Here is a 26484-nt window from a genome sequence, read left to right on the forward strand (position 1 = left end):
GGGAAGCTGACTAGACTGATCAAAGTAACGATGGATGGTGTGCAAAACTGCGTAAAGATTTCGGGTGAACTATCCAGTTCATTCGAATCTCACCGGGGACTGCGACAATGTGATGGACTCTCATGTCTACTTTTCAACATCGCTCTGAAAGGTGTGACGCGACGAGCCGGGCTCAACAGCCGGGGAACGATTTTCACAAAATCCGGCCAATTTGTGTGCTTTGCGGACGACATGGACATTATTGCCAGAACATTTGAAACGGTGGCAGAGCTGTACACCGCCTGAAACAACGCGAAGCAGCAAAGGTCGGACTGCCTCAAAAACTAACTACAAGCTGGTAGGCGGAACCGAAAACGACCGGATCCGTCTGGGCAGTAGTGTTCAGTACCTCAACTCCTCAAGTGGATGGGAAAGGGAGAAATTAAACTGAAAAACTATTCCTCTGGATCCTTTTATTTCTCTATACTCTATACTCTCTATACTCTATACTCTAGCGATGGGCTTACCAGGAAACCGATGGCCCCTTCCTGGTTGTCTGCTGAATATGGCTTTAGCTTGTCGTTCTTCCAGCATACGAGCTACCTACCCAGCCCACCGCAGCCTGCCGTATTTTATTCGCTTCACTATATGCATCGCTTTATATATTTGGTACACGTCGGAGCTCAAGGGACGCCGACAGATGCTGTCTTCCAGTTTACCACTGAGTGTTGTTCGCAACACTTTACGTTCGAAGACTCCAAAGACTCTCCGATCAATTTCTCTCAACGTCCACTGTTCATTTCATTTTTAGACTTTTTTTTATATGGATAAGAAATTGAAATACATACATATATTATAAATTTTTAATGTTGTTTTATTCACTACTCGTTGACAATACATAAACATCTAAAACATTTGTGGACAGAAACGGCACAACTTCTCGCTTGCCAAAAAAGCATTGCTCAGGCAGCACTGCCATAATCGCCACACGCTGCTCTTCGTAAGTATTCTTGAGAATCATATTTTAAGAGAAGCACCGCCATAGTCACACGATAAGAGCAAGATGGTTTTGAACGATAATAAAATGCTAATTTTATGACTTACTGCTTCTCACCACTAGTATACATACTGGACAACGCAACGCTGCTGAGAAAATGGGTCCTTATGCATTGGCATCGACAGCAGTGATTTAGAGGTACGAGTGCCTGGATACTAACCGAGGATTTGAGGAATAAATCAATTTAGTCAGTTTTGGAGAATGAATTCGCATGTAGAATGCACATTAATATGCATTTTCAAAACAAAGAAATTATTTCCAAGCAGCATATACTGGGATTTATTAACCCTAAAAGGGATACCTTCATGGCCTCAGTTTCGTCACCTCGCTGAGTGTGTTCCATCAAACACGAGCTCTGAAAGGCGCCTGGGGTCCAATGGACCCCAGGTATCCCTTTTAGGGTTAAATTATTAACCAACAGAGCCATTACAGGAAACGATAACAATTACGTTTAGGTAACCTAATTTATAGTTATTATTATCATTAGCTACATTCTAATCCATTTTTTCAGACATTTTCTACTATATTTTATCGTACTCGTTGGCCATCCATGACAATTGAAGGTGTTTGAAATTAACTGAAAACAAATATTACTAAGTCAATGATGTTCTATCTAAAAATGCGGCAATTAAAATGCTTTTCGAACGAAACTTCTATCGCATCAACCTAATGATTACAGAAAGCACAGCCAATTCAAAATCCAGAGCGAAATTACGTTTTCCACGCGGTGCACATTGCATGGATCATCAACGTCGAGTTCAGAGCTTCAATAAGGTAAATTGGATTGGCTTCAACTTTTTCGCCACTCGGAAAACAGTTGGCAAAATTCGAATTTTCATAGCTTTCTGCTCCATATGCTGGGGTTCGTGGTTTTTTGCCCTGCAGCTGCAGTAGCAGCAGCAGTAATAGCAGCTTGGCAACTGTTGATCTTTCCTGTACCCGCTCCATCAAGTTGAGGGCATTTCAGGAATTGAAGAGAGAGAAAATTTTTAATAATGCTTTAATTTTCGTAATGGATTTTCAGGTCAGTCAGGAGCCAGACGGCCAGACTTTGAGTGAAGAAACATGGTGATGCCGGCTTCTGCATTTTGATGATTTAATAATTAGGTGAGGTGATTGATTATAAATTGACAAACTCCCTTTTTAATATTCATTTTTCAATGTTTGATATATAAAAGTTGAGCCTCACGTACGTAATGTGATCCAATGGAAGAATGATTCCACACTTTGATTGGTTTTGGGTTTGGTGTTACTTACCGATCAGGCTAAGGCCGGGGTGGCCTCTGCTGTACATAGTAGCCGTCTCCATTCGGTCCATGGCTGTTTGCCTCCAGTTCCGCACTCTGCGTAGGGTCCGCAGATCGTCCTCCACTTGGTCGACCCACCTAGCTCGCTGCGCTCCACGTCTTCTTGTACCGGTCGGATGACTCTCGAGAACCATTTTAGTCAGGTTGCTATCCGACATCCTGATGACGTGACCCGCCCACCGTAGCCTCCCGATTTTCGCGGTATGGACGATGGTTGGTTCTCTCAGCAGTTGATGCAGCTCGTGGTTTATTCGCCTTATCCAAGTCCCGTCTTGCATCTGCACTCCGCCGTAGATGGTACGCAACACCTTCCGTTCGAAAACTCCAAGGGTGCGTAGGGTCCATGTTTCATGTCCATAGAGGGCGACCGGTCTAATCAGCGTTTTGTAGATAGTCAACTTCGTGTTACGGCGAACTTTATCCGATCGTAGAGTTCTGCGGAGACCAAAGTAAGCACGATTTCCTGCTACAATGCGCCTCTGAATATGTCTGCTGGTGTCGTTGGCAGCGGTCACCAGTGAGCCCAAGTACACGAATTCTTTAACCGCCATGATTTCATCACCGTCGATATAAATTGGGGGTGGCGGTCGCGGTGATTCCTCCCTGGAGCCCTTTGCCGTCATGTACTTTGTCTTCGACACATTAATGACTAATCTGACTCGCCTGGCTTCACTTTTTAGTCGGATGTACGTTTCCGCCATCGCCTCAAATTTACGAGCAGTAATATCAATATCATCAGCGAAACCAAGCAGCTGAACGCACTTCGTGAAAATCGTTCCACTCGTGTTTATTCCCGCTATCCTAATTACACCCTCTAAAGCAATGTTGTACATCATGCACGAAAGACCATCACCTTGCCGTAAGATTCGAAGGGACTCGAGAGTGTCCCTGATACTCGAACTACGCACTTCCCTCGATCCATCGTCGTCTTGATCAATCATATCAGTTTATCCGGGAATTTGTATTCGTGCATAATCTGCCATAGCTGTTCTCGATCGATTGTATCATACGTCGATTTGAAATCGATGAACACGTGATGTGTGGGCACGTTGTATTCGCGGCATTTCTGCAACACTTGGCGAATGGCGAACATCTGGTCCGTTGTAGCGCGTTAACCCATAAATCCAGCCTGATATTGCCCCACGAACTCTCTTGCAATCGGTGATAGACGGCGGCATAAAATTGGAGAGAGTATCTTGTAGGCAGCGCTCAGTAGTGTAATCGCGCGGTTGTTCCCGCAATCCAAGAACACAAAGCCTCTGCGCGAGCGGATCAGCTTCTCGTAGAACTTTCGTGTGTCCTTAGCGTGGTACAGCTCTTCAATCGCTTCGCGATCTCGTTCTTCCTGCTGGCACTTCTTCGTCTGGAAGACTGAGTTCTGCCTGTTTCACGGCTGTCTGTAACGTGCCTCATTCGCTCTCGTACGGTATTGCAGCATTCTAGAACATGCTGCATTTTTCTCGTTTTTCAACTGTTCACATTCGCCGTCGTACCAGTCGTTTCTGTGGTTCGGAGTCGCGAAGCCTGGTGCTGTAGTCGAGGTACATCCTATGGCGGATCGGATATCCATCCATCCATCTTCAAGTGTAGCTGCGCCAAGCTGCTCTTCCGTTGGTAGGGTCATTGCTAACTGCTGCGCGTAGTCTTGAGCGACTTCTACGTTACGCAGCTGCTCGATGTTGAGCCGCGGCGTTCGACTTCGACGCGTGGTGATAACTGTCGAAAGTTTTAAGCGCATGTATACAGCGACTAAGTAGTGATCCGAATCTATATTCGCATTGCGGTATGTGTGGACATTGGTTATATCCGAGAAGAATTTACCGTCGATTAGAACGTGGTCGATTTGATTTTCTGTTTGATGGTCGGGTGATCTCCAGGTGGCTTTGCGGATATCTTTGCGGGGGAAGAAGGTGCTTCGGACTACCATACCACGGGAAGCTGCTAAGTTTACGCATCGCTGGCCGTTAACATACGATACGGCGTGCAGGCTGTTTCGCCAGATTACCGGTTTGTACATTTCCTTCCTTCCTACCTGCGCGTTCATGTCGCCGACAACGATTTTCACGTCACGCGGCGAGCAACCATCGTATGTTTGCTCTAACTGCGCGTAGAACGCTTCTTTCTCGTCATCAGGTCTCCCTTCGTGTGGGCAGTGGACGTTGATGATGCTGTAGTTGAAGAAACGGCCCTTAACTCTCAACATGCACATCCTTGCGTTGATCGGCTGCCACTCGGTCATACGTTGTCGCATCTTGCCCAATACTATAAATCCTGTACCCAGTTCATTGGTGGTGCACAGCTTTGGTAGAAGGTAGCCGCTCGACGCCCGCTTTTGCATACTGCAACGCCCCGATTTCGAAGTTGCGGGGATGTAGTTCGTCGTAGATTATCCTATCACATCTTAAAAAAAAAAAAAGACAGTACACCGTCTTCAGCCAGAGGCTGCACAGACTGAACATTACATACACGAGACAACGGACAACACACATAACACCCAGTGGCCCAGTGGCGAATTTTCCGTTTGACGAAAAGTTTTCCCCGACTGGAGCGGGAATCGAACCCGCACTCCGAGGCTTACGTAACGCCTAGACGACTGACGCCGCTAACCGCACGGCCACGAAGCCCACATCTTGCGAAACCTAGTCCTTATTTCGTCGCGTGGGTATTTGGCGATTGTATCGAGTCGTATTTTCTCCTATGTTATTCGCAATGGGGATTTTTACGGGTGGCTTATTGGGCCTACGCCAACACTCCTGTTTTGCCGGAGGGCCATCGTGTCAGATCTGTTTATCGTCCCATCCAACACTGGGACGACCACGCTGATGAGGCTACCACCTTGGATCTAGCTGGGCGTGGTGCAGCGTTTCTTACGCAGCCGCTGGATGCCAGATGAGACGCTGTTTGAGCAACACCTCCTTGGTGAACAGACGCTCAATCTAGCTGAAATCAGAAGGACAACAGTGCTCAGGCTGCACTACCAGCTAAGCACACAACTCTTAGCTGGCGGTCTATTATCATCGCTTGACCCGTGGAAGCGTGAGGTAGGAACTTGTGAGGACCAGAGCTATGTTGGACGCTCTCCTTATCGACTCACCGGTTGCGGCTTGGGGTTTGTACACTTCTATTATGCTTCTAGAGCTCAGCTTGCGACGTGTCAAATTTAATGATTTTGAAAAAAAAAATAGTCCAAAAATGACTTTTGAGGCTTTCCGGCCACGTCAGACATGTCTTATCATTTTTACATCGATTCAATCTAGTTCAAAACACGGCATGACAAATTTCATTCAATTATTCAAGGCATTCCTTCTGAGATATTTTTAGTGCCCATGTAGGAGAAGCTGTAAACGTAAGGGTGTTCATGTTCAGTAAGGTCATGCAGCGGGTTCGATTCCCGATCGACCCAGGAGCTTTTCGTGATACAAATTTTCTTGGCTTTCTTGGACATAGAATATCTTTGTGTCTGCTACGCGATATAAAACAGCAAAATGGCCAGTGCAAGAAGCTTTCAGTTACAAGTATGGAAGTGCTCATGAAACACTAAGTTGACAAGTATGCTTTGTTCCCGTCAGAACGTTGCGCCAGAAAGAAGAAGATCCGTAAGAAAGTTATTCTGGGATTCCTGTAGGACATTTTTCTATGGACATTTTGTAGAACAGGTGTACCTTCTGTGAATCCTGCAGGTATCCTTTCTGGGATTTCCAGAGAAATTTCTTCCATGATACCAGATTTTCTTTGATGTTGTAGCAATTTTATCTGGGATTTCTTCATAGGTTTCTTCAGTGTTTTTTTTAGAATCTCTACCGAAGTTTTCCCGGAAATCTATTTCTAATTCAACCAGGAATTATTTCAAGGATCCTATCAGCCATATCTTCTTGAGCCTGGATTCCAAATTTGGAAATTCCTTCTGGAGTTTCTGAGAGAGGAAATACATAAAGATTATCTCAAAGGAACCCCTGGAGGAATACACGAAGGATGTTCTGGATAAATTTTTGAAAGTACTTCTGGAAGAATTTCCGAACTTCTGGTGTAATTTGCGATGGAACTCATGAAATAATGTCTAAAAAGAATTTCTGGAGAGCTTTTTAATTTAACTCATATAGGAATTTTAAAGAATTGTATATATTCCTTGAATAAAACTCAAGAAAATTACATGAGCAATTTCCTACTTAGCTCCTGGAGATACTCCCGAAGGAACTTCTGTTAGAACTCTCCTAAGAACTTTTGAGGGAGTTCTTGTAGCATTTTCTAACTAATTTTATTTAGGACCTACTTCATACATTTCTGAAGAAGCTCGTGGAGAAATTTCTGGAAAAAAAAAACTCTTGGAGGAATTCTCAAAGCAACTAGAGCTTCGCGGAGAATTCCCAAATGGGCTTCTGCAGGAGCTGTAGAAAGAACTTTTATAAGAACTTTAGAAGAAGTACATGAAAGATTTACTTGGTGATGAATAATTAACTCAGGGATCAATTTCGGAACCCCTCGATAAACAACCGTTTAAACTTAGAGAACATTTCCAGTATATCTCTTGCATACATTTTCGAATTTACTCCTGTAGGGATTTTAAAAGAATAGCAATCTTAAATGCACTTTTGCGGGAATCGTGGAATAGTTGCTGGAGCAATTTCCTAATCAATTCGAGTATAATTTCCCGAAGGAGCTCCTCGAGCACAACCTTTGAAGAAACAGAACTGTCCTGAAGATTTTTTTTGGGTAAATCTGTTTCAGAAATTACCAAAGAAACTCGTCGTAAAACGTCTCTGGAGGAACTTTTGAAAAAAAAAAATCCAGTAGAAACTTTTAAAGGATTTCAAAAAAAAGTTCCAGAGAAATTTTGAAAAAAAAAATCCAAAAGTAAACCAAATGGTATTCTTGGAGGAATCAAAGAAAAAAATGCTTATTTCCATGAACCCTGGTAGAGCCGCCAAAGCAACTATTGGAGAAATTTCCTTAGGAACTGCTTGTGGAATCCTAGCAATAGCACCTGAAAGATTCTTCGAAGGAATTGATGGAGAAATTACCAAAGCACATCCTGGAGGAAATTTAAAGGGAATAGGTAATTTTGATGGAGCTCCTGGAATCCTATAAGAATTTCCTGAAGGCATCCAAGAAATTAAATCAAGAGGAATAAATCCCTGTGAGAGTTTCCAGAGCCAGAGGAACTGCCAAAACATTACCTGAAGTATTATTTTGCAGTTACTTGAGAAATTTGTGAAGAAAATTTTGGAGAAATTTCATAAGGAACAGCTGGAGGAAAACCCAATGGAATTCTGGGAGTAAGAACAAGATGAATTCCGCAAGTCGTAGGAAGTCATGGAAAAGTTTCCAAAAGAACTAATCGAGGAATTCCTAAATGAACTTGATCAAACTGTGGGAGGGGTTATCGAATAAAATTCAGGAAGAATTGTTGTAGGCACTTCTTGAAGAATTCCAATTAAACCAAATTAAGATTTACGAAGGAATTTCTGAAGGATTCGAGGAAGAATTCCTGCAAAACGCGGCCGAATTGTCCTTCTATAGGCAAGCTTTGTATATGAAATATTCACTATATTTATATATAGTGCTATTATTAAGAGACGAACCTGCCAATGGCTGAAAGTCTCTATAATAAAGATAAATCAATCAATCGAATAATCAATCAATCAATGTAGTTTCAGCTTAAAAGTTGATCACAGTTTATTAAGGCAAATGATAGTTGTTGCATCTGATTTTACACATGCTTTTCAATGAATATAGGTGTTTATTTATTTATTTATTTATTTCCACCGTCTTTGGCTATATGCCACACAGACTGTAAACTTAATATTAAAAACAGAGATAACAACAATAACTTGATCTACCACAAATAACAATATCTATAAGCAACACTGTATACTACTTAAACCATAACAGCTTTCTTACAAAATCGATTTCAATCGCACATACAAAAAAACAGTTATACAATGAACAAGAAAAAAAGATCAATCACACGAAAAAGTTAGCATTAATTCACATGAATGATTTGTTCCATAGGGCTCCATGTATTCCGTCGGTTTATGAACTCCCTAAACTTCACTCCCTTTGGCCAGGTAGATGCAGTCATCGCAATTGGTTTCAGGCTTCGTTCCAACACAACCTTGAATGAGGCGTAGTCGATCGTACTGACATTCTTCCATTTGGGCATGAGGCTCATGACGTCCAAGCATTTCGATAAAGGCACACCGAGCTGTCGAGATACCATCAAGCCGATGTCGTTTATTGTAGCGCATTTGTCTATATTGGTCAAATATAACGAGAATACATCGCTATCCGGAGAATCAGTGGATACTTCGAAACTCTCGCTTTGCGTTGTGTTGCTGCAGTGTATTCCATTAGTCCCATCGAAGAGCTTGAGTGGTGATATAGGTGTTGAACAACGATGTGTAGCAGTAAATTCAGGCTTTTCAACGAGTTTTGAAAGCGTGCATGCAATGTTTGCAACGGTGGTTTTCAGCTCGTTAATTTCATCTGTCATGGATTTTGGCTCATCGGCTGCTGCATTGGTGTTGGTTGCGGTATTGACAAAACTTTTTCCTCGCTTTTGGCAATATTCCTTCATGCATGGGTTGCACAACCAAATAATATTGCATGACAGTACACACACGTCTGATTCGGTTAAACCAACACATTCTGCGTGAAACGATTTTGCACATCTTCCTTCGCACACTGTGAAAAGTTCTGCACGAACGTCGATGGTAAGGGAGCACTTCTCGCAGAAAGAATCCATTATGGAAAGACGAAATATTATTTCTTGAAATAACAACCGTAGGCGCAAAGAATCCTTTGAACTCTTTCAACGTCGATTTGTGCCACAGGTAATTTGAAGTTTTTACAGTTATTTTCTGTATTTCGAGTTTTTAACTTACGATATTATGCAATTGAAGATACGTGATTAAAGACGGAAGACTTAACAAGCAAGCGCACACAAACCTTCATTATTCGATACACAATAGTGTAAATAATAGTGATAGCATAGTTACGATATGCTCTATAGATTGGATACTAGCGATTTGATGCAAGTTTCTATTGGTTGTTTTGCCACTTTTTGCCTAGACTACTCTTAGGAACATTCTTTCCTGGACCTCAACACTCTGTGGAGGCCTCAAAGACGACCTAAGAATCAGTAGTTGTATGGGGAGTGCCAGAGGGTAACGGACGAGAAGAATGTTGCCAGAATCCGAGTGCTGATGCCGGGGATCCGGTTGAACGAGGATCAATGTAGGGAAGCAAGGGTAGTCGAAATTCGGAACCACTGCAAAAATAAAACGGGGAGTATGGAACTGTCAAGAAATATCAACAAACAATATATATAGGGTGCGGGCACCGGTTTTGGCCAGTCTAAGAGAAATCATTTTTATAAAAATAACCAATAATCCTATGGAAACAACCAATGCGTCAAATGAAAGGTTTATATCTATACTTTATAAGAAAAATGCAGAAATCAAGCTAATACTTGATTTTTGTAATAAAAGTGGCCAAAATAGAAGCATTGCCGCAGTTTTGGCCATATTCTCAACTTTGGTTTCTATTTTGGCCAATCACGTGTAATTCTTATGGGAGTGGCCAAATTAGAAGCACCCTGGCCAAAATAGACATAAGGGAGCTGATTTATTAAGGAAAATTATTTTTTTCTTTTAGTTTTTAATCAAAATGTATGGTTTTCACAGCTTTAATCATCATATTACATTAGAATCTACTAATAAAAAATAAATTTATGCCGATTTAGATCGTAAGAGGCTGAATACCGCACTAGTCTAGTCTAGTCTAGTCTAGTCTACACATACACAGCCATTCATTGAAGGAATCCTGGAAAATGATAGAATTGACTACTTCTACCATTTTTCTTGTCATTATTAATGCTTGCAGTACATCGAAAATGTATTACAAGTATTAAAGCGGCCAGGCCTACTGTGCAGCGTTATTGATTATACAATAAAACCATTAAACGGGGACATCTCGTACCAACCGCTCAGTTTTGTATAGAAAGCTAACTACATGAAAAATCGGTGGGGGTGACGTTGCTAAGAAGGTTAATGTCACCCCTTGGTCCTTGGAGTCCTGGGATGAAACACAGGTATTTGGTCCGTGTCCTGGCCCTAATGCCTAGGCTTAAGCGCCTAAACTCGCTCTCTGAAACGAAAAACACTACTGATCTCTCCCAATTGCATGGGCAAGTCTAACAAACAAAATATTATAAGTTCTTCAATAAAAAAATCAGAAAGATCTCACCCGATTCAGCCGTTGATTATCCAACATTCTTGAAGCATTCTCAAAAATTCATCCTTCAATCCCAGCTCGAAACAAACCCAACGTGGTACTGTCATGCATTTGCTTTCACCTCCGTCGCGCATCATCACTGAACATCGCTAGAAATGCACTTTATTACTATTATTTGTTCTTCACAAAACTCCGTTTTCCGTTGTGATCTTCTTTGAACTAGTCTTTTTGCACCCATGTGCATACTTTTAACACATTTTTCATTATAACTCCACGGTAACTGTGATGTAATAGGACTCCCGATTGCGACGGCATTCTACATAGTTGCACTCCAAACTCATCTCTTTGACCACCGATATCCGAGGGTGGAAGAGAATGTTATCACTGGATAATGCCCATTTTCTTGTCAATTTCAAATATTATTTTATCATCACACGCGCACAGATCCCACCAAAACTACGGCAAACATACTCAAATCTATGCCGGAAGGCGCAGCACCAACAGCGGAATCAAATTTTCATCCGCCGATTCAAGCGCAAAAAAAACACGCGGACGTAACGCCTCTGTCAAACCACGCGACCGTTCGCAGCCACGGCTTGCTGCGATCCATCGTAAGAGGCTGAATACCGCACTATGGCCAAAACTCTGGGCTGGCCAAAACTGATGCTTCTACCCTACTAGTTAACGGTGATTAAACCCAAGTTGTGCCTCTTACTTGTGTTGTCCAAGACTTTTGATCGGAGCAGTTGATCGGAGAGCCTTTGGAGTATAGACTGTTTCAGAAATTATAAATACACTAACGATAACCTGCCATTTCAATTTGAGCACATTATCCAAAAAAGTTTCTTCTAGCTCTAATAGTAAACATACTAACGAAGCAAATAATACCAATTTTGTTGATGTTTCTGGTAAATGTTGAAAAATAGGGCTTTGTAAACAAGTTGATCAAAATTTGAAGTTGCACAAAGTGGTCAAAAAATGTAGCATAGTAGATAAGGAAAAAATCTCACAGATAAAATATTTAATTTCCAAACACTATAGAAATTGCTGTATCGATAATAAAAGATATTTCTCGATTGGTAAGAGTAATTTTTACTGGAATATTTGATCAAGAACCACCATTACGGGCCTTCTCAAAACAAAATTTTTTGTTTCAAATTTCTCAACAACACCAGTAGCAACAAACGTTAAGCAAACGAATGTCTTAATTACTGCTTACTGCATTCGTTTTTATGGTATGACAAGCTTTGCCATCTGAAGGATCGAATGAGCTGAAAAAATAAGTTTGTTTTGATTAAATGCGTTCAGGAAAGCTAAGAAACTGTGTGGTAGTTCTTATGTTCCGTAGAAAACCTTAAAAAATGAGAAACTTGATCTCCGAAAAAATGTTGTGGAAATGCCTTTATCGATTTTTCCCAAATTTTGATCAAGGCATTCCTTAGACAACTTGTTGAGAAAGCGAATGTGATAAAAATTTAGATAATTTTTGGTATTTAGTGATAAATAATGTTAAAATAATTAAAAAACACCTTTGTGCAAATGCAAATTTGAAAAATTATGTTATTTGTTAGAGAACTCGACTGTTCTTTAAAATATCATGACAATTGAAAGGAAATATAAAAATATGGAGTACAATATGCTATACTCTGAAAGAAGTAGGTAAAAATCATTATAACAGTTCATTTAATTTACTAAACAAAGTGTATTTATAATTTCTGAAACAGTCTATATTCAAATGTAAAGTGCAACGAACAATACTCGACGGTATACCGGAGGACGGTTGTTCGGGTCCGTATGAAGTTGATCATCAATATTAACCTTCACATACCCGCACCTCGTCATCTCATTTTCAAAATGCTGGCATTTCGTCAATTTTCAGCCGATTTTTTAGAAGTCGCCCTCAAGCGATCATAATTTGGTGCTAGTCTATTATACTCAAGTGGCCATGCAAAATCTGGAACCATTCCGGAGATATTCCGGATTGTACTGGGGTCAGTGGGGGTGCTAAAATGGCAAAAAGTGATTATTTCGTGGGTTATTGTATTCGAATCATCAATTTTCAGTGTAACTTTTGTTGCGAGCAATGAAACACAACTGCAATAACCTGATTTGTATAAGTTGACCGATCCGGACCACCGTGACAGGTTCCGCGGGGGCCTCATTGGGGACACATTTGGTTTTCAACCAAAACATGTCATGCGACGTATCAAACTCCATGATTTCGAGAGAATGAGACAGAAAAGGTACACTGAAGAATGTATCAACTGATATGGCCGCTCCGGAACACCTGGAACAGGTTCCGCGGGGGCCTCATTGGGGACACTTCTGTTTTTCAACCAAAACAAGTCGTGCGACGTATCAAACTCCATGATTTCGAGAGAATGAGACAGAAAAAGTACACTGAAGTATGTATCAACTGATATGACCGCTCCGGAACACCTGGAACAGGTTCCGCGGGGGCGTCATTGGAGACACTTCTGTTTTTCAACCAAAACATGTCATGCGACGTATCAAACTCCATGATTTCGAGAGAATGAGACAGAAAAGGTACACTGAAGTATGTATCAACTGATATGACCGCTCCGGAACACCTGGAACAGGTTCCGCGGGGGCGTCATTGGGGACACTTCTGTTTTTTCAACCATAACAAGTCATGCGACGTATCAAACTTCATGATTTCGGGAGAATAAGACAGAAAAGGTAGACTGTAGTACGTATCAACTGATATGGCCGCTCCGGAACACCTGGAACAGATTCCGCTGGGGCGTCATTGGGGACACTTCTATTTTTTTCAACCAAAACAAGTCGTCCGACTTGTATCAAACTTCCTGATTTCGAGAGAATGAGAGAGAAAAAGTAGACTGAAGTATGTATCAACTGATATGGCCAATCTGGAACACCTGGAACAGGTTCCGCGGGGGCCTCATTGGGGACACTTCTGGTTTTCAACCAAAACATACCATGCGTCGTATCAAACTTCATGATTTCGAATGAATAAAACACTTTGACGGAGTGGAAGGTACAAAATGATGAGAAGACCTCTGGTCTTCCTAGGTTATGCTTCAAGAAATCCTGTACGCATGTGGAATGTCCACGTTACGCGTAATACGAACGATGATCGTCAGCAAGAGATGAACCACGCTTTCCCCTATAGCGAAACAAATATGCATAAAGTTGTAAGAAACGTACAGTTATACCACGATTATGGTCACCCTCAATAATGGGTCATTTCCATTTCAATAGCGTAGTGAACTAACTAACTAATAATTGTGATAGAGGGGACATAATTGTGCAATGACATTACGGTAGAAAGAATATATTTTAGGAACATTGAAGAATAATCTCGTGCAGATTGTGTTGGCAACGAATTGGGATTGAACAACAAGTATATTGTAGTATTTCATGTGTCATTTATCTGCTGTATATTATTTTTTATTTTAATTTTAAACTTGCATGCTGCTACCAAGGTAGGAAGAAATAACAGGAGGATATAAAATTTTGCAATTAAAATTGAATACAGTCATGGAGCTATTTGTAATCCTATACACCCATATTTATTCTATTTCGGAACAATGCGATTACATTGCTATAAAGGTAGTAAAGTCTTCGAAACTGTTGTTTGCACAAATTGCAAATCAAAAGCCTAAAGATGGCTACTTCGATTGTTATCTGTTGTGTGTTGTTATTTAGATATAGAAGAAGTAAAAAACATATTATAAGTATAAAAAGTATTTTTGAAAATAAACATCTCACCTTTTATTTTTTCAAACATATGCCGATTTTTCAGAAAATATACAGCTTGTGTACGTTTTGTGGATTGCTTAATCTAAATTTAAAAGGAATCTTTGGGAAGTTTTCTAGAGCGCCCTTTCAAGTCGATACCGAGTCGAGTCCTCGAGTCTACTTAGTTTTATCTTATGTCTGGCTTATTCATTCGAAATCATGAAGTTTGATATGTATCACGGCAGGTTTTGATTGTAAACCAGAAGTGTCATCAATGACGCCACCGCGGAACCTGTGCTAGATATGCCGAGGTGGCCATATTAGTTGACACAGACTTAAGTCTATCATTTTTGGCTCATTCATTCTAAATCATGAAGTTTGGTACGGCGCACGACATGTTTTAATTAAAAACAAGAAGTGTCTCCAATGTGGCCCCCGCAGAACCTGTGCAAGATGTTCCGGGTGGTCATATTAGGTGATACAGGCTTAAATCTATCATTTCTGGCTTATTCATTTGAAAACATGAGGTTTGATACGTCGCACGACATGGTTTGGTTGAAAACCAGAAGTGTCCCTAATGAGGCCCCCACGGAACCTGCTCCAGTTGTTCCGGAGCAGCCATATCAGTTGATACATACTTCAGTCTACCTTTTCTGTCTCATTCTCTCGCAATCATGAAGTTTGATACGTCGTACGACTTGTTTTGGCTGAAAAACATAAGTGTCCCCAATGAGGCCCCCGCGGAACCTGTTCCAGGTGTTCCGGAGCGGCCATATCAGTTGATACATACTTCAGTCTACCTTTTCTGCCTCATTCTCTCGAAATCAGGAAGTTTGATACGTCGCACGACTTGTTTTGGTTGAAAAACAGAAGTGTCCCCAATGAGGCCCCCGCGGAACCTATTCCAGGTGTTCCGGAGTGGCCATATCAGTTGATACATACTTCAGTCTAGCTTTTCTGTCTCATTCTCTCGCAATCATGAAGTTTGATACGTCGTACGACTTGTTTTGACTGAAAAACATAAGTGTCTCCAATGAGGCCCCCGCGGAACCTGTTTCAGGTGTTCCGGAGCGGCCATATGAGTTGATACATACTTCAGTCTACTTTTTCTGTCTCATTCTCTCGCAATCATGAAGTTTGATACGTCGTACGACTTGTTTTGGCTGAAAAACATAAGTGTCTCCAATGAGGCCCCCGCGGAACCTGTTCCAGGTGTTCCGGAGCGGCCATATGAGTTGATACATACTTCAGTCTACTTTTTCTGTCTCATTCTCTCGCAATCATGAAGTTTGATACGTCGTACGACTTGTTTTGGCTGAAAAACATAAGTGTCCCCAATGAGGCCCCCGCGGAACCTGTTCCAGGTGTTCCGGAGCGGCCATATGAGTTGATACATACTTCAGTCTACTTTTTCTGTCTCATTCTCTCGAAATCAGGAAGTTTGATACGTCGTACGACTTGTTTTGGCTGAAAAACATAAGTGTCTCCAATGAGGCCCCCGCGGAACCTGTTCCAGGTGTTCCGGAGCGGCCATATGAGTTGATACATACTTCAGTCTACTTTTTCTGTCTCATTCTCTCGCAATCATGAAGTTTGATACGTCGTACGACTTGTTTTAGCTGAAAAACATAAGTGTCTCCAATGAGGCCCCCGCGGAACCTGTTTCAGGTGTTCCGGAGCGGCCATATGAGTTGATACATACTTCAGTCTACCTTTTCTGCCTCATTCTCTCGAAATCAGGAAGTTTGATACGTCGCACGACTTGTTTTGGCTGAAAAACATAAGTGTCTCCAATGAGGCCCCCGCGGAACCTGTTCCAGGTGTTCCGGAGCGGCCATATGAGTTGATACATACTTCAGTCTACTTTTTCTGTCTCATTCTCTCGAAATCAGGAAGGATTATCAGTATGTTGTTTATTAGTTTTAATTATCACCTATATGGCTCTTCGCATTATGCGTTAAACAGTGTTCTCTGTTTTTCTTCACCTCTGGTGTTCTTCAACCGATACCGAATTGGTTTTTATCGCTGCTCTTTTTTGCCTTTCTCGTACAACAAAGTTGTACCGAAAGGCTATCATTTCACTAGAAAAATCAATTTTTGATAGAAAGCTCAGATTATCAAGTCTTATATATCAATCGACACAGCTCGACGAACTGAGCAAATGTCCGTCCGTATGTGTGTGTGTATGTGTGTGTGTATGTGTGTGTGTATGTGTGTGCTAATAATAGATCAAAGAAATGAGCTTAAGTTTTTCCTAGTAAATGTCAATTGATTGTGCCGCAACAAGTTTCATTTGATAGGGAATAGGTTGTAGTTGAACGCTATTGAATTTGGTTTGGTTATTTCAAGCCATTTCAGAGATATTTGAAAAACTTTGCGAACTTCCACAAATAAATATTTTTAATTCCCACGTTCCCATTTTCCAAGCCTAGACACGAACGCTTCTTGGACACCCTAAAATAATTTACCTGCGTTGTGAATTTAACTCTTATTTTTTTAGATTGACAAAGTTGTAACAAAAACCATTTTCTGCTATAGCCCAACAGTAGATGTAGTAAATTTAAGTTGCATATTCAACGGAGTGGTTTTGAAGTTATATTTCAAGCTCGAAAAGTAGTGAATTGTACACCTTTTGATGTAGCATTTTTTAAGCGTGTGCGTTGTAGCACGTAAGGGGCGACCATAAATTACGTCACATTTTGAGGGATATCTGCAAAATGTGATAATTCCGACACATGTTTTAGAGAAACAATGCAAAAAGTTTGACTGCAAGAAAAAAGGGGGTTGAAAATAGACAATTTTTAGTAACGTAATTTGAGCACGTCCCAAACATATTAGTATATTTCGTGGGTCGTGTGCTGCATACATCTCGGCGATTAACTTACCGCTTACCGAGTTCTATTTAGTACACGTTACACACGAATAAACAAATTACCAAAAAAAATATGCCAAAAACTCAAAAACAAACAACCAAGACTTAGGGAACGTTCAAAAATTACGTCCAACATTTGGGGGAGGGGGGGGGTCTACAAAAGTGTGACACTACGTGTATTAGGTACAGGGTCGCCAAGTCAATTTTTGATAAATCTGGATGATTTAGGAAGTTTTGTCTGGAAAAGTCTGGATTGTGTGTGAAAACCCTACAAATTCCGGGCAAAACCTTACAAATTCCGAATAAAACCTTACAAATCCCGAAAAGAAATGTCTGGATCTTCCAGATTTTTGCAAAATTAGACCTCAAAAATCTGGATAAATCCAGATAAATCTGGAAGGTTGGCAACGCTGATTAGGTATAGGGAAAATGCGTGACAGAGGGGGAGGGGGGGTCTAGAAATCCCAAAAATTGATGGACGTAATATTTGAATCTTCCCTTAGTAAAGTATGAAAACCCTACACGCTAAGAAAATGTTACTCTAAAATGAGTAAGATTCACACAAAACAGTTTCAGTTACTGAGCTAAACTGGAACAGCTCAAAAAATGAGTAAATTGCATTTCCAGCGATAGCGCTGGCCCAAGTGTAAAAATCCAACCAATTTAGGCCGTATAATATTCTTCAGGGCCCATATAGCCGAGGCGGTAAACGCACGGGTATTCAGCATGACCATGCTGAGGGTGACGGGTTCGATTCCCGGTCGGTCCAGGATCTTTTCGTAAAGGAAATTTCCTTGACTTCCTTGGGCATAGAGTATCTTCGTGCCTGCCACACGATATACACATGCAAAATGGTCATTGGCAGAGGAAGCTCTCAGTTAATAACTGTGGAAGTGCTCATAGAACACTAAGCTGAGAAGCAGGCTTTGTCCCAATGAGGACGTTACGCCAAGAAGAGAGAGAGAAATATTCTTCACATCAGCAAGAATATTATACGACTTTAACTGTCGAGATTTTCGCACTTGGGCCAGCGCTATCGCTGGAAAAAAATTTACTCATTTTTGAGTTGTCCCACTTTAGCTCCAAAATGAGTGAATTTTCTGACCGTGTACTTGCTTTTGCGTTTTTTGGCATTTCTGCCTTTCTCGTACAACAAAGTTGTACCGAAAGGTTATCATATCATTCCAAAAATCATTTTTTGATAGAAAGCTCAGATTATCACGTCTCATATATCAATCGACACAGCTCGACGAACTGAGCAAATGTCCGTCCGTATGTGTGTGTGTATGTGTGTGTGTATGTGTGTGCTAATAATAGATCAAAGAAATGAGCTTAAGTTTTCCCTAGTAAATGTCAATCGACTGAGCCGCAACATGTTTTGTTTGATAGGGAATAGGTTGTAGTTGAACTCTATTGAATTTGGTTTGGATATTTCAAGCCATTTCAGAGATATTTTAAAAAGTTTGCGAGCTACCACAAAATTAACACTTCTCATTCCCACGTTCCCATTTTCCAAGTCTGGACACGAACGCTTATCGGGGACCCTAAAAAAATTCACCTGAGCTGAGAATTTAACTCGCATTGGTTTAGATTGACAAAGTTGTAGCGAAAACTATTTTCTATTAGCCCAACAGTACATGTAGTAAATTTAAGTTGCATATTCAACGGAGTGGTTTTGATCTATTTTAAGCTCGAAAAGTAGTGAATAATAATTCATTATTATTATTGTACACCTCTTGATGTTGCATTTTTTAAGCGTGTGCGTTGTATCAGGTAAGGGAGCGATCATAAATCACGTCAAATTTTGAGGTATATCTGCATAATGTGATAATCCCGATACATGTTATGGAGATACAATTCTTTATTACACCAACGATCCTAACCTCAAAATGACTGACAATTCTCAGGTCATTTTGACAGATGTAACATGAGCATGAAAAGGATGGCAACAAGATCGATAAAGTAAAATATATGATCCATCTTTTTCGTTCATGTGTGTGGTCTGTCAAAATGACCTGAGAATTGTCAAACATTTTCATGGCTAGCTTTGTTGGTGTAATGAAGAATGCAAAAAGTTTGATTGCAAGGGAAAAAGGGGTTGAAAAATGACATTTTTTATGTAACGTAATTTGAGAACATCCCAAACACATTAGTACATTTTATGGGTAGTGTGCTGCATACATCTCGGCGATTAACTTACCGATTACCTGGTTCTAATTAGTACACCAAGAAAAAATTCTACTCAGTGGCTGAGATAATCTTACTCAGAAATCGAAAAATCGATTATTTTTCTTACTCGTTTTAGCTAAAAGTGGGACAACCCGTTGCCAATGAGTTGTCCCACCATTAATGGAAACTGAGCAAGAAAACAAAGGATTTTTCGATTTCTGAGTGAGACCAACTCAGAAACCGAGTAATTTTTTTTGCAGGTGTACACGTTACGTATAGTACACATATTAATGTAACATTTTTAAGCGTGTGCTTCGCTCAGGCAAGGGAGCAATCGTGAATCACGACACGCTTTAAGAGGTACTCACAAAGTGTAATAATCCATGCACACATTTTGAAGATGAAAATGTTAAAATGTTGACGTAGAGGGAGAAAAGTTATTTAGAATGGAAAATTTTAAGTGACGTAATCTATGAACGTCTCGAAGATATTAATATAGTGTGTTGCATACATCTTGGCGATTAACTAACCTACCACTTAACGAATAAATGTACATTTGTCAGGTTCTAATTATCACCTACCGAGGAAAATTTCTACTCAGTCACTGGGTTGATCTTACTCAAAACTAGGGGTGGGTAATGTCTGAGACATAACCGCAAGCTTGACGTAGGACAACTTTTAGCGTGTAATAAACTTTTTTGAAGCTTCTACCCTATCTGGTGAATGCGCAGCTATCTAGCAACAGCAAGGGTGTCTGGACGTCATTTCCGTTACGGTCGAGGATCTTGACTTCCGTGTTTGTGCGTACGAACATTGCAGATTTGAAAGAAAATTCTCAGTTGTTAATAGTTGTTTAAGTGATGATTAAACGCTGAGCTGAGAGACAGGCTCCGTTTCAGTTTGGATTTCTGCCAAGAAGAACAAAAAGAAGTAGAAAAAGAAGTAGAGAAGAAATAGAAGAAGTGTCAAGAACAGAAATGAAAATATTTGGATCTGGAATTCTCCAATAACTCTTGTGGACTATTTTTGGTGGTCCTGAAAAGGACCGTTTGGTGTTTGGTGGTTCTGATGTTCCTGGGAAGGTTCTTGTGCTACCGATGATTGTTAGCGACCAGGTGTTGTTTGTGGTGAGCATTTGCTGTGTATCGTATCGAATAACGTTGCATTCCGGGCTCCGGTTTCTTGAGCGTAGCGATGTATTTCCTGTAGATTAGATGTTTGATGGTTCGGGCACTTCTACTGCGAGCACAGATAAAATTGGACGGTGATAAGAAAAATAAGAGCAATAGCGTCTACACTCTGCGCTAATATTTTTAATAAAGGTTAAATCAATACACGAACCACCTAGTGTGGTTGCTTCGTTATGAGGATTAGCTAATGTTAAATTTAAATGCTTCTTCATGAAGTTAAGGAAATCAAAATTTTCTTGTTTGGAAACGTCAATATTAAAGTCTCCAGTGACAACCATTGGTGTGTCCAGTCTAACATATCTGAACAATTTCCGCGTCATGAACAACTTCGTATTTCTTATGGTTGTTCCTGGTGAAATGTAAACCGACATCAGAAGTACTTCGGTTCCCATAACATTAACCTTTGCTGCACATATGTCTCCATAGTTGATCACTTCGGCAAACGTCTCGTCTCGATCCTCACCGAGTTGCTTGATGGGATGCGGAACAGCCACGGTTGATGCCGTTTCTTTCTGATAGATCGCGACTCCAGCCGCTCTCATACCCATTCGCTTGCACTGGGTGATGCGCTTATATCCATCAATCTCTATTAGAGAGGTAGCATCCATCCAGGTTTCATTCAGAGCGAGAAATTCTACGCTTGAAAGGATTCGATCAGTCGCTATGTCCTGCGCGTGAGCGTTCAAACTCTGTACATTGAGGCTCATCAATGTGCATGCAGAGCCGCTGTTTTCAACTACTTCACTCAGTTCATCTCCTAGTGTACGCAGTCGGTGATTACTCAAACGCAACAACTCGTTCCTTAAATCCACCATCTTTGGTGAGTTGCTACCCTTAGCATGATGAAATTTAAACGAGTTTGCGGTGTTCGTCAAGTAAAGGCCTTGAAGCGTCGTAACACGTGACAAGCCAACGTACACCAATTGCTGATCTTGACTCTTGTCATAATCATACACGACCTCGGAGAAAGTGCCACCTTGCGACTTATGAACTGTTAACGCACAGGCACTAACCACCGGAAACTGTATGCGTTTGCATTTAATGATGCTGCTTAGCTTTATGTTACCTGAACGCTTTGCAATAGGAGTCCAATCGGGTTGCAGAATTCCTGGTCTTGAATAGACAGTTGGTCGCGATTTGATCCTCAACGCAGCACCTATCGTCTCGTTGTCGTACTTGAACCATAGTTTCACAACTGAGCCGTCTTCATCCTTTTCAATATATTTCAGCTCACCTATCGCACCATTCACTACGCCATCTTCTACATCGACGTTGGTTGTAATCATGTATGGCATACCAACGGAAAGGCGTAGCAAATACGGTAACCCACCGGTTTCCACGACGCTCATCTTGTAGAGCTTGATGCGAGAGCTTGCCAGTTGACCAGCGTCCTTGTATCCCGCGAAAACGTCATCCGCTATACAGTCCAGAGCATCCTGATTATGCAGTACTTCGTTGTTGTATGCTTCAACATCCGCATTCCGATGATAAAGCCTTATTGCTCCTGGTGCGTTTTGTTTACACCACTCTACAGTACGGAACCGACTTTCAATCAGTTTGGTCTCCTCAGCAGTCATTTGCTGGCCATTACCAATCTTAGTGAGTATACTGGAGAACTCTACATCTGTCTGCCGCATCACCTTAACAAGCGGTAAGAAATCCAATGCTTGCCAAAGAACAGCACCGTGAAAGGAATTACCTGTAGGCTTGTAAACAGGCCTTGCATTGACGGGTGGCAATTGTCGCAAGTCTCCACAGAATACGATGTTAATTCCGCCAAATGGATCATCATAATTGCCACTAATGTCCTGAAGACGCGCATGAATGGTGTTGAGAATATCCGCACCAATCATACTAACTTCATCGATTATGACCGCCTTAATGTTTGCAAAAGCATTGCGGTACAACTGCAGCATCTCAAAGCTGAGTTTCGAATTGGCTCGCCTTGACATAGTGATCCGAAACGCTGAATGAACGGTTGTTCCTCCTATAGCAACGGCTGCTTTTCCGGTGGAAGCACACGCCACATAGGCGTTCTTCTGCGCGTTGTGGGCTTGACTGTAGCGATTTATCGTCTCCATTAAAATGCGCAGAGTGAATGTTTTACCGCACCCAGCAGGTCCAGTAAAGAAAATCTGCATCGGCTTGCTGCTTTCATCGTAACTGTGCAAACTGTGGATCATTTGCAGGATGAGGTCGCGCTGCTCAGCATTGGTTGTCCGCACCATTGCACAGTAATCTTCTTTCGACATGACATTAGTACGTTGCCTGATGACAGCATTCAGTGCTCCTGTGGGCAAATGTTCAATATCGTCGTTGTTGGGCTCCATGATGATCGTTCGCACAAATTCATCATTCTTCTCTGTAGCGGCATTCTCCTGCTCACCAACCTCTTCGTTCTCACAAGTACGAAGGTATTCCTCTACAGTCTGTTCCAAGTTCAGCTCGCAGTCATATTCCCTTCGTTTTCTCAAGAGATCTGCCTCGTTCATATCATAAAGCTGAAGAAACTTGTTGCCATCCAGAATGTCGCAGACTTCGCTTCTGAATGGCCAAAACAAAAGTACCGATTCACGCTTGTACTCAGCCAACTCGTTCATGCTGTAGCCACGCCATCTCAATATTCGTGGAACATTCCGGATAGTGTAGGTGTTAGTACCTCTTCTTTGAGTGTACCGTGCTGCGAAATCAGCTAAACACACATCTTCTAAGCCATCGCGCTCTTCGTATTTCTGGATAATGTTCTTGGTCCACACATCAGTCGAATCCTCATCGATTTCCTCTTCATCCATCTGCCTGTACTGTTTCCTAGATCTTATCCTTTCATGAGGCCACATCGTTGGTAAGAATTGAACTTTCCTGCTGGCTTCAGACATAGGCAATCGCAGAAGTACCCATGCAGCTTCCTGGGCACACATCTCCACAGAGTTCAGCATTTTCAAACTAACCTTGTTCAGCAAAGCCGTGTAATCTTGGTCCGGATACTGCTCTTGCAGAGCGATAAGCTCTCGATGCAATCCACTTATACCGCGGTTGGACTTGTTGACATAGTCAACCAAGTAACACGCACATGAGTACACGTCGAGGATGAACTGCAAATCCATGTTAGAACGAAGCTTTTGAGCAATCCATGGGTTGAAAGGATTCGTCCATAGCTCATTCATCACTCGCTTCAGGAAGATCGTTGGTCGCTTAATCGAAGAACGCAGAACATCAAGGTAGTACTCGTATGTACATTTACAGTCGTCTAGAAACTCCTCTAACGTGTCAAATGCCTTGGTTTCCAAAATTTGTCTCATTTCCGAGGCACGCTTCCTCAATTGATCACGGCGACTATCATCAGCGGTGAGAGGAATCAGTGTTCGCTCTTCGTCCATTGGCCAGTACGGTATGTTAAACCTGCAACGCTTTTCATTACGTTTGTAGCAAGTACGCGTGTGGTCATGAATCTGCTTCTTGATCGTTTCTGGCAAATGCACAGCGCTGATGGAACTAACTTTCCTAATAAGTTCCATTGTAGCAGGCATATCTTCAGAAACAGTTTCGTTAGGATCGTTTGCGAGCCAAAGCATGATATGTGCATGTGGGCTGCCGCGATGCTGAAACTCGATGCGCTTGAAGGAGTCCACGACGTAATGCTTTCCCAACGGGCTGAACCTTGGTGAAGAAAGGATCGTCATGAGAACATCGACAAGCTTGTTGAAGTACAAGCAGCACGTGACGGCATCGTCATTGACCAGCGTTGCTCGCTGTAGAGCACTCAGCTCCTGCAGCGGGTCCGTTAAAGCAATGCCGTTATACTCACTGGAGAGTTTGTGTAGCTGCTTCAACAAAAGAGGCCATTGAGTTTCACTGGCGCTCAGAGTCAGGAACATTGTTGGCTTCCCCAACTGTCGTATCATGGCGAAAAGGTCCTGTTTCCTTTGATACCAATATTGCACTGAATTTGGTATCGACTTCATAAACGACAGGTTCCGTTCCATAAGACCTTCCACGAAAGCTCGGTCGTTGAGCTGTCCTCGCGTTATGTTCGCGGTTCCCATGCTTTTGAAGACATGCTGTAACCCTTCGGTAACTCGAAGACGCAGAATCTTCATAGCCATGTACAGCAAATGGTTGGGCTTGGCTCCTCGCCTATCACTCCGTCTCAGCTCACTAGTAGCCTTCATGAAAGGCGTGAAGTGAATCCCAGCCTTGAATTTTCTGGGGTGTCCAAGATAAATATCCGGAAAGGAAAGCTCCTCGGCATCATCATCGTAAACGATGGATACTGGTCTCCTGTTTTGTGCTGGGGCGATTTCCAAGCACTTATCCTCATTCCACATAAGTGTCTGTTGTTGGCCAGCAAACATCTCCACATCATTGGCTTCCTCGATAACATCCAGCTGGATTGCGTCTCCATCCCGCGATGAACCAGGTTGAGGCTCAGAAGCAATAGCGTTCAATCGTTCTTGGTTAAAACTTACCCCCTCCCGTCTATACAAAGGAGTGGTAACGAGATATTCCAACCAAGCTTTCACCACAGACTTTTTGACGAATACAGACAAGTAATTTGATTTATGAATAAGGTGCTTTTTAATGCACACGTTAAAAGCATAATCATCTTCAAGCTCGCGTGGAAGTGCCCTAACCATCTCATCTACATCTACTGGAACATTGATCACCTGACCAATGATCGTGTAACTGCCTAAAATTTCGGATAACATTTTATATAATCGAATAAAATGAGAAAATGTATATGTCAATCATACCTTGCGCTTGGCGCAGGCGACGAATCTGCATAAATGGCAGTCGTGGTGAAATAAGCCTTTCACTAATTGGGTCCAGCGGTGGAAGACCCAAAGGATAAGGTGGATATTTGAACCCATTCGATGTTGACAAATTGGGTACAGCACCACGTTGCAAACTGCTGCGACAAGTCTGGCATACTTTGAATTCATTGACCGATTCAAAATGATTTCCCTCTATCAACACTCTCCCTGCAGCTTCGGTGATCGACTTTAGATCATTGATGAACCACAGCCTATCACATACGCTGCACGGTATACCAAATTCATTTTCAGTGAACCGTTTGTGGAACTCTCGATCAGCTTTATCGAATTTTGGTTCTTCTTGAATTGGTATAGATATGTCAATTCCTGTAAACATTAATTGATTCATTATGCGCACCATTTAGTAATGATAATACCAATAGTTTACTCACCCTGACCAAAGTGATCAGGAATTAGAACAGACTCGTTCTGCTCAGAACGAAATGGAACAAGTTCTGTAAAATGAGATTGAAAATAATGATTGAATGTTTGCCAAATCATTAATGCTTTTGGTAAAATGTGTCTGGCTTGGTGTCTGGCATAAATTATTTGAAATATTCTTGAGAAGAAAAATACACAAAATATTGTATACGTCAAAAAATGCTTTCTGTTGACAAATATGATCTTAGTTTTATAGGGGTATTCCTAAAGTAGTGTATATTAAGTATCGTCAATCAATAAACATAGGTTTCGTTGTGGAATTAATGTGGTGACAGGTAAACTTGAAAATCTTCACAACAATAATATGCATACAACAGTCAATATGCACTTACCTTGGGATCGAAATTGTTCAACATGGGCTTCCCCATCTACATGAATAGATGGAGCGATTCCTAGGAAAAATGAGGAAAATCTTTAACTTACTATACACTTGCCATTGAATAATGTTTGGATTACAAAGATTATACAACGTTCACATTTAGAGCTCAACGTGTTAACGTCAACCGTCGAGTCCCCCATGAGTGCTACAGATTTTCAATTTACGAATTTGTCGCTAAACTCTACCACATTAAGCACAAAAGTAAAAAGTAGTGGAATTGGAGTGCTTTAATCATTAGCATAAACATCAATACGTGAAAGCTTTCCCACGATAAGCTATTCAAATCGATATATTTCATATCAAACCCTGTACATTGTACCGAAT

General features: G+C 41.4%; 1 protein-coding gene across 1 annotated transcript; it reads right to left on the minus strand.

Moving 5' to 3' along the window:
* Positions 1-20430: 20430 nt before the first annotated feature.
* Positions 20431-26149, minus strand: LOC134290684 (uncharacterized). Its single transcript, XM_062857862.1, has 5 exons — positions 26114-26149; positions 25733-25769; positions 25281-25667; positions 20899-25216; positions 20431-20578 (listed from the first exon to the last, which is right to left on the minus strand). The coding sequence occupies exons 1-5, from the start codon at positions 26147-26149 to the stop codon at positions 20431-20433; spliced, it is 4926 nt and encodes a 1641-aa protein (XP_062713846.1).
* Positions 26150-26484: the final 335 nt, after the last annotated feature.

This window comes from Aedes albopictus, chromosome 3 (genome assembly GCF_035046485.1).
Source record: "Aedes albopictus strain Foshan chromosome 3, AalbF5, whole genome shotgun sequence".
NCBI classification, from domain to species: domain Eukaryota; kingdom Metazoa; phylum Arthropoda; class Insecta; order Diptera; family Culicidae; genus Aedes; species Aedes albopictus.

Excerpts from the sequence above, each read along its gene's own strand:
- LOC134290684 (XM_062857862.1), bottom strand. The coding sequence starts at position 26,149 with ATGGGGAAGCCCATGTTGAACAATTTCGATCCCAAG. Across the intron at positions 25,770-26,113 it reads TGAACAATTTCGATCCCAAG|AACGAGTCTGTTCTAATTCC; the intron begins GTAAGTGCATAT and ends CGTTCTGAGCAG. Across the intron at positions 20,579-20,898 it reads GGAACCGAAGTACTTCTGAT|TAGAAGTGCCCGAACCATCA; the intron begins GTCGGTTTACAT and ends CTGTGCTCGCAG.